At 48.7% G+C, this 12908-nt stretch overlaps 1 protein-coding gene across 1 annotated transcript; it reads left to right on the top strand.

The window, feature by feature from the left end:
* The first annotated feature begins 3833 nt into the window (after window positions 1-3833).
* Window positions 3834-12820, top strand: serinc2l (serine incorporator 2, like). Its single transcript, XM_035431610.1, has 10 exons — window positions 3834-4010; window positions 6138-6296; window positions 7126-7313; window positions 8059-8138; window positions 9375-9512; window positions 10394-10563; window positions 10988-11078; window positions 11688-11844; window positions 11988-12197; window positions 12512-12820. Exons 1-10 carry the CDS (start codon window positions 3972-3974, stop codon window positions 12648-12650), a joined length of 1371 nt encoding a protein of 456 aa, XP_035287501.1. The 5' UTR covers window positions 3834-3971; the 3' UTR covers window positions 12651-12820.
* Window positions 12821-12908: the final 88 nt, after the last annotated feature.

The raw sequence follows: 12908 nt of genomic DNA, 5'->3' as shown, positions 1-12908 counted from the left end.
GGGTTGCTGCTTTGTCATCTTTGTCATAAAAGCTGAAAACTAGCTTTAAGTCGTATCGTCGCAGAAGTTTCAATTTAGGTTTTTCAGATTTTTTCCCCAGCAGTGAATGCGAAGTTCGTTGCTTTTATATTGCACTGCCGCTCGAGTACAGATGACATCACGCAGTAAAATGTCCAGCCTTCATTCAACTCTAAACAGATAGAATTTGGTCCCATATTCCAGGGTGGGACCAAATGTTATCTGATAAGACTTTTTTTTTTTTTTTTTTAACTGTGCAGTAGCCTAACCTGAAATGAATGAAGCCTTATTTAGTATTAGCATTGTAACCAAGCTCGTCATTTTGAATAAAGAACATTGGCAATCACTGTACGAGAGCTGAGTTCTCATGACTTATTAATACCGGATTCGGAGCTGACAAAGCGACGCTGGCCTCGATGAGGTCACCTCGGAGATAAGACTTCCCGCCCGGCGCAAAGGTTGCGCAGGCGCTGTCACCTGCACGGCTGCAGGCCGCGGTACAGGTGCGTCCTTTTCCAATGCAGTCTGTGAGTCTGATGGCGCGTGCTGTGTGTGTACCTCATCTCATGGACTCTGGCCCATTCACATGCATCGGCGTTTTGTTTACAGACACCTTAATGTACAAGCACCTCGAGGCTGGAGGACTATGACACTGTGGACTGTGACTAAGGAACTCCAGGAAACAGCTGAGGTCATGGCGACGGTGATGAGCAAAGGTGGTGACGTATAGCATGCTCTGAAACAGGCAGATTTTCCGGTGGCAGTAACGGACTCTGCCGCGAGACAGACGGTCCGACAACCCCCTGACAAAGCGTTCAGCCCCTCGCCGACTGCGCGCGAGCACCCGAATCCTTCCGCGAGATGAGGAGCCTTTTATTATATTTCATTAGCTTATTGTTTATTTGAACAGTGCAGTTTAGCATTGCTACAAGTTAGAACAACGGACAGATGTGGGGCACCGGGCCCGTCATGTGCTTTGTAGGCAGTGTGATTCACAGACGTAGGCTAGCCGAGGAGGACGACATAGCTCAGGACGTAAGACCGATTGTCTGGCAGTCGGAGGGTTGCCGGTTCAAACCCCGCCCTGGGCGTGTCGAAGTGTCCTTGAGCAAGACACCTAACCCCTAACTGCTCTGGCGAATGAGAGGCATCAATTGTAAAGCACTTTGGATAAAAGCGCTATTTAAATGCAGTCCATTTACCATTTACCAGGACGGGTGGGAATGCAGGTCGCTAAACTGTGTCAAGGACATCTTTCACTTCCATCATGTTTATGCAGTCTGCAGTGTTACCATCCACGTGTGTGTAAACATGCCCTATAACAGAGATAGTAAAACATGTGAAAGAGAAAGCTCTGTTGCCCTTTTACTGTTTTATTGGTCAGAAAATCAAGCTTTAGTGCCCTCTTTTTCTTTCTTGTGGCACAGGATGCACGGCAAAGAGTATGTGAGTAAAAATAGGTAACATGCACACACACACACAATCACAAACACATACGCACACATACACACAAACACACACATACACATACACAAACACACACACACAAACACACACATGTCAAAAACTGAAATACTTAAATTCTGGTAAAGTATGAAAGATTTTGTCTGGAATAGTCTATGTTTAATTGAGAAATTGACAAATGCTGTTTCATATTGCAGTATTTTAGCTTTAAGCAGCCTTAGGTGGATAACAGCTCAGTCGCATGTAAACAAAAAAGGTATCAGTGGACATTATGGATGTGATTTATTGACCGTGTAAATCACAGTAATAATGAGGTGAAGTACGCACAGGCCAGAACACACTAAAGTGAAGGGCTGGGAATGAAATTCTTGCAGAATGGAACAATATGGTAGAACACTGGAAGAACAGACTTCATTCTGCTGTCTGCACTGAAAGAACAAGGTGCAGTCACCTTGAACCTGCAGCTGTCCAAAGAACTAACAGGACAAATGTGAATGAATCCTTTTTCATGTCAACTTCTCTCCAAATGCCTTCATTCTCGAAATGAGAGTCAAACGTGCGCCATCTCCCAAGATTTTACATTGTACCCTGTCAAAAAAAAAAGTTTTTAAAAACAGTGATCAACAAAAAAAGAAATAAATAAACACCATAAACACATATAAACGCCGTTTTTAGTTTTATTCTTTCTTCCTCAGCACTTCATTGTGCCGTTTGGACTGTATGTGCCTGTGTTAGCAGTGACATTCATTCAAAACCAAACCGTTTTGAATTTTTCTGCAGTGACACACTTGAGTGGAACTGTGCTGATGTTTGGGCACCCAAATTCAGTCTTAGAATTGATTCTAATCCCTGGCTTGACAGCATTAACAAACAAAAACAATTGTGTGTGTTTAATTGTTTTTGATACACGTGCAAGCATATTGCACGCGCCAATATTATTTCCCCTCTCTCTGTCGATGTGTAGTCCCCAGTCCACACGACAACAAATTGCCTTTTTAAGATTGATTTTGTTAACACGAGGCATACAAACCCAATCGCAGCATTTGCTTTGAATGGATATTTTTGTCATTAACTCCGGGCCAGTGTGAGGAGGCCGTGCAGAAGGATGTGATTCACAGACTCCTCTGTCCCCAGAGGCCGTGTGTCGGTGGAAAGCTGGTTAGACCGTCTCTCAGTCATTATTGTGAGCGTTCGGGAGTCTTCTCAGGAACAGCTAGTGGCGACAGAGCTGCACTGTGTCTCAGGGGTTTACTAATATAAAGGCAGTAGATCAGGGATCCAGTCTGAACCGGAAAGGGCTGCTGTGGGCACAGGTTTTTGTTTTATCAAGGGATTGACTGAAGAAGGTTATTGGCTAATTAGTTGACTCAGGTTTCGTAGTGCTGTGCTAAAACAAAAGCCTGCACCCGCACTGGCCATTTTATGATAAGATTGGACACCTCTGCTGTAAAGTATATGCATTGTTACCATGGGAACATTTAATTTCTATGGAAGGGGCGGGGTTATACATATTGAGGGTTTCTGAAGGCTGTAAGTAAGACCTTTCATTGGATGGAGAGCAGCATCGCAGGATTGGCTACAGATGCCATTTAATTTCAGCCAGTTCAGGAAATAAATTCCTGAATTGTGTAATGCAGGGCTTCCCAACCCTGTTCCTGGAGATCTTCTGCCCTATAGGGTTTTAGTTCCACCCTAATTTGGCACACGTGACCCTACTCAACGAGATCTCAAGTTGTTGAGTGAGGTGTGACTTGTTAGGGTTGGAGTGAATACCTACAGGATGGTTGATCTCCAGGAACAGGTTTGGGCAGCCCTGCTCTAGCTGTTGACTGAGGTGTCCCTTGTTAGGGTTGGAGTGAAAACCTAGAGGATGGTAAAGCTCCAGGAACAGGGCTGAGCAGCCCTGCCATGATTCCGAAAATCTTATATGGGGAGAATGCACTTTCTCCATTTGTTTGCAAACTGGTGACTGGTGCATTGTCAATGTATTTAATCTTATTTTAAAATAATGGCACAAGACACAGCTCTACAGGGCATGGTATGTGTGTGAGTCTGTATGGTGACAGAGGTGAACTTGAAATGCAATGAGTGTCGCTCACGTCAACAACTTACATGTAGAATAGCATCTCACCGGTCAGGGATAATTTTGACGCCCTAAATATGCCTGTGTTGGCCAGAAATGTTACATAAACGAATTACATTTTTACTGCCATGGTCTTGAAAATACAATTGTGGGCGACATCTGGTGGTAGATCCGTCCCTACCCAGGCGAGCCAATGATCCCACTATTTTTTGTGTGGGAAAAGTGCCCGTTTCCGTGACATCCTGGAAATAGCCGATGCTGGGCGGCCATGTTGGTCCTGTGCGTTCTCGTCATTCAGCATTTCTCAGCTTGACGGGAAGGGCTACGTTTCACACACGCTACCTCTGCTTGTATACGCTTTGTTTTTCATTTAAAAATACTGGTCCAGGGATTTTAACATACGAACATGGGTGCTTGCCTGGCATTGTGCTCCCTGGCCAGCTGCGTAAGTGGCACATTTGCATGTATTTAAAATTGTGTTACTGGTTTTCGAGAGCGATGGATAATGCTAGCGAGCTAGCTGCGTTTAGTATTTGAATGTAGCCCACTCGATCTCGTTAAACAGTATATGACGTTTGGCAGCTAACAATAGTTTAGCCACATTTATGTTTTCTCTAAAAGGTTGTAATAATCAGTGCTTTATAGTTATAGCTTCAATAATTATAAATATAAGTACAGCGGAACGGGATTAATTCGTAAACGTCATTTTAGCTCCTGTGTTGTGTATGGCTGCGTGTCCGTACGACTGAGAGAAATGTCAGTCCGTTTTATGTAAAAACAATTGAAAAAAAATAAAAAATTGAGTATTTGGCCTCTGAAATATATACCAGAGCGAGCTGTCTAATATTGTGCTTGCGTATTATTTAATAGATAAATTATTTAACAAGGTTCCTTGTTTGGACATGGGATGTGGTCAGTCAGCGTATTTCCTGTGGTAGAGTAAACATGCTGGATAACAGGGTAGCTAAAGTCTGCTAAATTTTAGCTTGCGTGACTGAATTTAGTGATTAATGGCCAAATGACATCACTTGATATGTATTGACCAATATAACGTTAGTCTAGTGAAACAATAAGTTATTCAGGAATTAAAAGTGAGTTCGGCTGTTTGTTTTGCTAAATGCTATTATGGGCGATCCAGTGCTGCTGGTCGCGCGGGCATGGCTTTACAACAGCCCTGAATTAGCTATAATAAGCAATTCGGGTAAATCTGGTTTTATTTCGGAAAGCAACGTCTCACCCCTGTGTCACTCCTGAGTCACAAATTCCGTTAGATAAGGAACTGTTTCTAAAACACTTCCTGATTGCAGAGGAGCAGAAGCGCGTCCAGAGGTAACGCTAGACTAGCTGCCTGAGGCGTGGGGAAATGATCTAATGACTCCAGCCGCTGTTGAGCTGTCATGACATTTAGATTCGACTGTTCTACTGATAACTGCGGCAGGTCCCTGGCGCATAGTTGGCGATGCGAAATTTGGGCTGATGACAAGGAAGCTATTGTTGCGGCAGTAGCGCCAGTTGTTTCACAAGCATTAGGTCATTCCGTAGTAACAGCTCATACCAACGCATTGGCTACGGAAGCTTTTGAATTCAACCCTGCTTTTAACGGGTTGCATTAAATCCTACAACATTCTTGACCCATGCAGGGAGAACATAGCCAAAACATAGTCAGCATATATCCGCGGGTCACATGCTTTTCACAGAAGGGGAAAAGTAGAGGTGGTATCGTAGCGACTGTGCGCAGAAGAAACGATTTGTCGAGAAAATAGTAAAGGGGCGTGGTTCAATCTGAATGACGCCAGAGTATTTTACCATGGCAATAGCGTTGACACGTGACGGCGCCAGTTATTGTGGTCTGATCAAGCAGCTGCAAAATACTCCAGGAGATCCATCACAGCGGGTCAAACGCATCAAGACCTAGATACAGTCGGAGCTGTGTGAAAAAGCGGATCAAAGCAGCTAACGTCCTGCCACTTTATAACGTGCACGCTGGTGAACTGCAGGAACATGGCTGCCTCAGGCTGCAGAAATCAGGAGAGCTTTCTGCACATGTAATGCAGAATCTGCTGCGTGTGCATGTCTGTGCGCATGTGTGTGTGCGTGCGTGCGTGCGCGCGTGTGCCTGTGTGTGCACATGTCTGTGCATGTCTGTGCATGTGTGCGTGCGTGTGTGTGCGTGTGCGTGTGTGTGTTTGCTTTCTCTGGTTCTGTGTGTCTCTCTCTATCTCAGAGTGCAGAATGCATTACTGGTCTGAAATATCCATGAAATGGTAATTGTTAAATGGACTGCATTTATATAGCGCTTTTATCCAAAGCGCTTTACAATTGATGCCTCTCATTCGCCAGAGCAGTTAGGGATTAGGGGTTAGGTGTCTTGCTCAAGGACACTTCGACATGCCCAGGGCGGGGTTTGAACCGGCAACCCTCCGACTGCCAGACAATCGGTCTTACCTCCTGAGCTATGTCGCCCCTGAGAAGCACTGCCAAAGCAGATACATTTTTTAACAGATTATACGACATGCTGGTTTATGTGTTAAAAAAGGTGAAATAAAGGTCTGTCTGTCTGTCCGTCTCTCAGGCATCCTGTCTGTGTGGCTCCGCCCCCTGCTTGCTGTGTGGCTGTTGCCCCTCCAATAACTCCACAATGACGCGGCTGGTCTTCTCCTTCTTCCTGCTCCTGGGAACGCTGGTCTCCGTCATCATGATTCTGCCTGGGATGGAGACGCAGCTCAAAAAGGTACCCGCCTCGGCTCCGCCCCCAAAACTTGCATGTTGGGTTGTGTGTAAGGCGTGTTGGGCTATACATCACATGTGTGTTGGGTTGTGTGTAACGTGTGCATGTGGCGTGGTGGGTTGTATGTAACGCGTTCTTGTTGGGTTGTGTGTAACGCGTGCATGTGACGTGGTGGGTTGTGTGTAACGTGTATATGGCATGTTGGGTTGTGTGTAACGCGTGTGTGTTGCGCGTTGGGTTGTGTGTAACGCGTGTATATGGCGTGTTGGGTTGTGTGTAACGTGTATATGGCGTGTTGGGTTGTGTGTAACACGTGTATATGGCGTGTTGGGTTGTGTGTAACACGTGTATATGGCGTGTTGGGTTGTGTGTAACGTGTATATGGCGTGTTGGGTTGTGTGTAACGTGTATATGGCGTGTTGGGTTGTGTGTAACGTGTATATGGCGTGTTGGGTTGTGTGTAACGTGTATATGGCGTGTTGGGTTGTGTGTTAAGCGTGTATATGGCGTGTTGGGTTGTGTGTAACGTGTATATGGCGTGTTGGGTTGTGTGTAACGTGTATATGGCGTGTTGGGTTGTGTGTAACGTGTATATGGCGTGTTGGGTTGTGTGTAACGTGTATATGGCGTGTTGGGTTGTGTGGAACGTGTATATGGCGTGTTGGGTTGTGTGTAACGTGTATATGGCGTGTTGGGTTGTGTGTAACGTGTATATGGCGTGTTGGGTTGTGTGTAACGTGTATATGGCGTGTTGGGTTGTGTGTAACGCGTGTATATGGCGTGTTGGGTTGTGTGTAACGTGTATATGGCGTGTTGGGTTGTGTGCTCTCAGATCCCAGGGTTCTGCCAGGGCGGAAGCTCGATCCCGGGCGTGGAGAACCATGTGGACTGTGATGTCATCGTGGGCTACAAGTCGGTGTACCGCATGTGCTTCGCCATGGCCTGCTTCTTCTTCTTCTTCTCCGTCCTCATGATACGCGTGCGATCCAGCAAGGACCCGCGCGCGGCCGTGCAGAACGGGTGAGACGCCCCGCCCGCCCAGTACTGAGAACGCTGTCAGAACGCTGTCAGAACGCTCTGAGAACGCTGTGAGAACGCTCTGAGAACGCTCTGAGAACGCTCTGAGAACGCTGAGTGAACACTCTGAGAACGCTGTGAGAACGCTGTGAGAACGCTGTGAGAACGCTGTGAGAACGCTGTGAGAACGCTCTGAGAACGCTGAGTGAACACTCTGAGAACGCTGTGAGAACGCTGTGAGAACGCTGTGAGAACGCTGTGAGAACGCTCTGAGAACGCTGAGTGAACGCTCTGAGAACGCTGTCAGAACGCTCTGAGAACGCTCTGAGAACGCTGTAAGAACGCTGAGTGAACGCTCTGAGAACACTCTGTGAGAACGCTCTGAGAACGCTCTGAGAACGCTGAGTGAACGCTCTGAGAACGCTCTGAGAACGCTTTGAGAACGCTCTGAGAACGCTGAGTGAACGCTGAGTGAACGCTGAGTGAACGTTGAGTGAACGCTGAGTGAACGCTGAGTGAACGCTGAGTGAACGTTGAGTGAACGCTGAGTGAACGCTGAGTGAACGTTGAGTGAACGCTGAGTGAACGCTGAGTGAACGCTGAGTGAACGCTGAGTGAACGTTGAGTGAACGTTGAGTGAACGTTGAGTGAACGTTGAGTGAACGCTGAGTGAACGCTGAGTGAACGCTCCCCTGTGTGTCTGGTCCATGGCTGGTGGTGCTCAGAGGCCGGTGGTTCTGTTCTCCAGGTTCTGGTTCTTTAAGTTCCTGGTGCTGGTCGGTATCACCGTGGGAGCCTTCTTCATCCCAGACGGGACCTTCCACACGGGTGAGACTCAGCGGAACTCCACCTTCAGCCCCCCCCCCCCCCCCCCCCTCACACACACTGTGTGTGTGTGTGTGTGTGTCTGTGCGTGTGTGTGAGAAAGTGTGTGTGCCAACAGCCTGTGTGCATGCCCATAGCGTGAGGGTGTGTGTTGTGTGTCTGTAATAAAACACCGCTGTCCCGCCTGCAGAGTCATTTTTAGCTCCACTGCGTTGTTTATTTAAGGTGTGTCTTATTCCCGTCTGTGGGAGGGGCTAAACAGTCTCAGTGCTCGCAGAATTTAAAGTGCAGGCTCAGAAAGTCACAGTGTGGGGAGACTCAACCGCACGCCCATGGAGACGCATTAAAGACACGGAGATGATTAATATTAATAACTGTGTGAGGAATGGAAGATGTTTTAGGCGTTAGTGTTTGTACTGTGTCTCTGAGAAGACTGTGCTGTCTAGTGTTCAGAGTGAAAAATAACCAGCCAATCAGACCCCAGTGTCAGATGGCTTTAAACCAGCCAATCAGACCCCAGTGTGGGATGGTTTTAAACCAGCCAATCAGACCTTAGTGTTTGTACTGCGTCTCTGAGAAGAATGTGCTGTCTAGTGTTCAGAGTGAAAAATAACCAGCCAATCAGACCCCAGTGTCAGATGGCTTTAAATCAGCCAATCAGACCCCAGTGTGGGATGGTTTTAAACCAGCCAATCAGACCCCTGTGTGGGATGTTCTTAAACCACCCAGTTGAAGAAATTAGATTGTGAACTTTGTTTAGGGGAATTCTACAGGTCATTCTCTCATAACAGATGGAAGGTTATTGCTTCTTTTGGATTAGCTACATGTACAAAGTGTTACATAATGTTACATTTTATAACTGTTCTACTGCACACTCAGAGTACAGTAGCCTGCATGTGCTCCCAGCAGTACTGAACACAGGAGCGGTACTGAACACAGGAGCGGTACTGAACACAGGAGCAGTACTGAACACAGGAGCGGTACTGAACACAGGAGCGGTACTGAACACAGGAGCAGTACTGAACACAGGAGCCTGGCTGGGAGGGCTGTTTCAGAGTGAAGACGTTGCCGTTTCCTCTTAGTTAGGTCTGATAACAGTGAAAGTTCTGGTCCACACGCGCTTGCTCCCGCCCTTCAGACGCCTCAGCGTTTTAATACAGCAGAGTCGAGATCCCAGAGCAGCTGAAAATGGATGATGTCAGGTGACCTTTAACCAGCTCCTCGTTTCCCGGGTAACAGTGTGGTTCTACTTCGGCGTGGTGGGGTCCTTCATCTTCATCGTGATCCAGCTCATCCTCCTCATCGACTTCGCCCACTCCTGGAACCAGGCCTGGGTGGAGAACGCCGAGGAGGGAAACAGCAAGTGCTGGTTCGCAGGTACTGGCCACGCCCCTTTCTGCCACGCCCCTCTCATTCACTGCCACACCCCTTTCTGCCACGCCCCTCTCATTCACTGCCACACCCCTTTCTGCCACGCCCCTCTCATTCACTGCCACACCCCTTTCTGCCACGCCCCTCTCATTCACTGCCACACCCCTTTATGCCACGCCCCTCTCATTCACTGCCACACCCCTTTCTGCCACGCCCCTCTCATTCACTGCCACTCACTAGAGCCACGCCCCTCTCATTCACTGCCATTCACCAGTGCCACGCCCCTCTCATTCACTGCCATTCACTAGAGCCACGCCCCTCTCATTCACTGCCATTCACCAGTGCCACGCCCCTCTCATTCACTGCCATTCACTAGAGCCACGCCCCTCTCATTCACTGCCATTCACCAGTGCCACGCCCCTCTCATTCACTGCCATTTACCAGTGCCACGCCCTTCTCTGTTACTGCTTTGTCTGTCAGTGGCACGCATTTTTATGCCGTCATTCTGGTGGAATGTTATGAAAATGTTTTTTTTGGCCATATTAAAACAGTGCATGTTTGTGTGTGTGCGTGCGTGTGTGTGCCTACATGTGTGCGTGTGTGTGTGTGCGCGCGTGTGTGTGTGTGTGCGTGCGTGTGTGCGTGCGTGTGTGCGTGCGTGTGTGTGTGCGCGTGCACGCGTGTGTGTGCGTACATGTGTGCGTGTGTGTGTGTGCGCGTGTGTGCGTGCATGTGTGTGTGTGTGTGTGCGTACGTGTGTGCGTGTGTGTGTGCGTACATGTGTACGCGCGTGTGTGTGTGTGCGCGTGTGTGCGTGCGTGCATGTGTGTGTGTGTGTGTGTGTGCGTGTGTGCGTGTGTGTGTGTGTGTGTGTGCCGTTCCTGCAGGTCTTCTCACCTTCACCATCCTGCACTACGTCCTGGCCTTTGCTGCGGTGGTGCTCTTCTACCTGTACTACACCCAACCTGACGACTGCGCAGAGCACAAGGCCTTCATCAGCCTCAACCTCATCTTCAGCGTCATCATCTCCATCGTCTCCATCCTCCCCAAAGTGCAGGTACGCACGGCTGTGTGTGTGTGTGCGCGCGCGCATGTAACAGTGCGTATGTGTGTATAACAGAGTGTGTGTGCATGTGTGTGTGTATAACAGTGTGTGTGTGTGTGTGTGTGTATAACAGTGTGTGTGTCTGTGTATGTGTGTATAACTGTGTGTGTGTGTACAACTGTGTGTGTGTGTGTGTGTGTGTGTGTATAGCAGTGTGTGTGTGTGTGTATAACTGAGTGTGTGTGTGTATAACAGTGTGTGTGTGTGTGTGTGTGTGTATAGCAGTGTGTGTGTGTATAACTGAGTGTGTGTGTGTATAACAGTGTGTGTGTGTGTGTGTGTGTGTATAGCAGTGTGTGTGTGTGTGTGTGTGTGTGTATAACTTAGTGTGTGTGTGTGTGTGTATAACAGCGTGTGTGTGTGTGTGTTGCTGCAGGAGGTCCAGCCGCAGTCAGGTCTGCTGCAGTCCTCCCTCATCACTCTGTACACCATGTACATCACCTGGTCTGCCATGACCAACAACCCTAGTGAGTACCAGCACAGCCTGCTACACCCTATCTACAGCCTGTTACACCATAACTACGCCCTAACACACCCTGCTACACCATAACTGTACCATACTACACCCTATCTACCGCCTGTTACACCATAACTACGCCCTAACACACCCTGTTACACCATAACTGTACCATACTACACCCTGTTACACCATAACTACGCCCTAACACACCGTGCTACACCATAACTGTACCATACTACACCCTTACTACACCCTGTTACACCATAACTACACCGTAATACATGCTAATACACCAATACTGCACCCTTATACACTCTGCTACACCCTAACTACACCCTAACACACCCTAACTATACCTTAACTACACCCTAACACTCTACTTCACCCTCATTACATTTTAATACACCCCGTTAGGGCCAAATACACTCTTCTACACATTACCTACACCCTAATACATGCTACTACACCATAAGTATTCCCTAATGCATTATTCTACACCCTACTACACCCTAACGACACCTTAATGCGCTCTGCTACACCGTACACCAGAACTGCCGGACTGTCAGGGGCAGCTCTCAGTATCCCTCCTCTTCCTCACCCTGCTGCTCTTCCTCAGACCGAAAGTGCAATCCCAGCCTGCTGAGCCTGGTGAGCAACACCAGCTCCAGCGCCCTCTCCCCTACCCCCACCCCTGCTCCAGGACAGGTCCAGTGGTGGGACGCGCAGGGCATTGTGGGATTGGTCATCTTCCTGTTCTGCACCCTCTACGCCAGGTGAGCCCTGCCTAGCACACTGCATGTGATGTAGTTCCCCTTTAGACCTGTAGGTGTCAGTAGATACCAATGTGGTTGTGCTTGATGCCTTTAGAAGGTGGTGAGACTCCAGAATAACCCCTCCCCTTGTGTCTCGCCCACAGCATCCGCTCGTCCAATAACACGCAGGTGAATAAGCTGATGCAGACGGAGGAGGGGAGTGGGGGAGTGAGCGGAGGAGAGGTGGGGGAGGATGGGATACGCCGGGCGGTGGATAATGAGGAGGACGGAGTCACATACAGCTACAGCTTCTTCCACTTCTGCCTGTTCCTGGCGTCCCTCTACATCATGATGACCCTCACCAACTGGTACCAGTGAGTGACAGCCCGTTTGTACCCGCCCCTCTGAAACCCCGCCTATTTTATCCACCCTCTCTAAACCCCGCCCACTTTATACCTGCCCCATGGAAACCCCGCCCCACTTCATACCCACCCCCCTGAAAGCTCACCCATTTTATACCTGCCCTCTCTAAACCGTTTTACATCTGCTCCTTCATAAACCACCCACGTCACTTTCTCCATCTCCTTTTCTTTCCCCCTTTCTTTCCCTCTCTCTCTTCCCCCTCTCCCTCCCCTCCCCTCTCTCTCTTCCTCTCCCTCTCTCTCTTCCCCCCTCCCTCCCTCTCCAGGCCTGATACCTCTACTCAGGCCATGCTGACTCGGATGCCTGCAGTCTGGGTGAAGATCAGCTCCAGCTGGCTGGGTTTGGCCCTGTACCTCTGGACCCTGGTGGCCCCCCTAATCCTGACCAACCGGGACTTCAACTGAGCCTCCCAATACCCCAGCGCCCCTCCCCCCCCCGCCCTAATGCCCCTGGAACAGGGTACTGACTGTGTGTGAGTGTTAGCATGTGTGTGTGAGTGTGTGTGTGTGTACGTGTGTGTGCGTGTGTATGTGTGTGAGTGTGTATGGGAGTGCGCACGTGTGTGTGTGTGTGTAAGTGTTTGTGTGTACGTGTGTATGTGTGTGAGTGTGTGTGTGTGTGTATGCTGGGAGTGCGCACGTGTGTGTGTGTGTGTGTGTGTT

Source organism: Anguilla anguilla, chromosome 1 (assembly GCF_013347855.1).
Source record: "Anguilla anguilla isolate fAngAng1 chromosome 1, fAngAng1.pri, whole genome shotgun sequence".
In the NCBI taxonomy this organism is placed as follows: domain Eukaryota; kingdom Metazoa; phylum Chordata; class Actinopteri; order Anguilliformes; family Anguillidae; genus Anguilla; species Anguilla anguilla.
The sequence above is the reverse complement of the archived record's forward strand: the minus strand, read 5'-3'. Positions and strand labels throughout refer to the sequence as shown.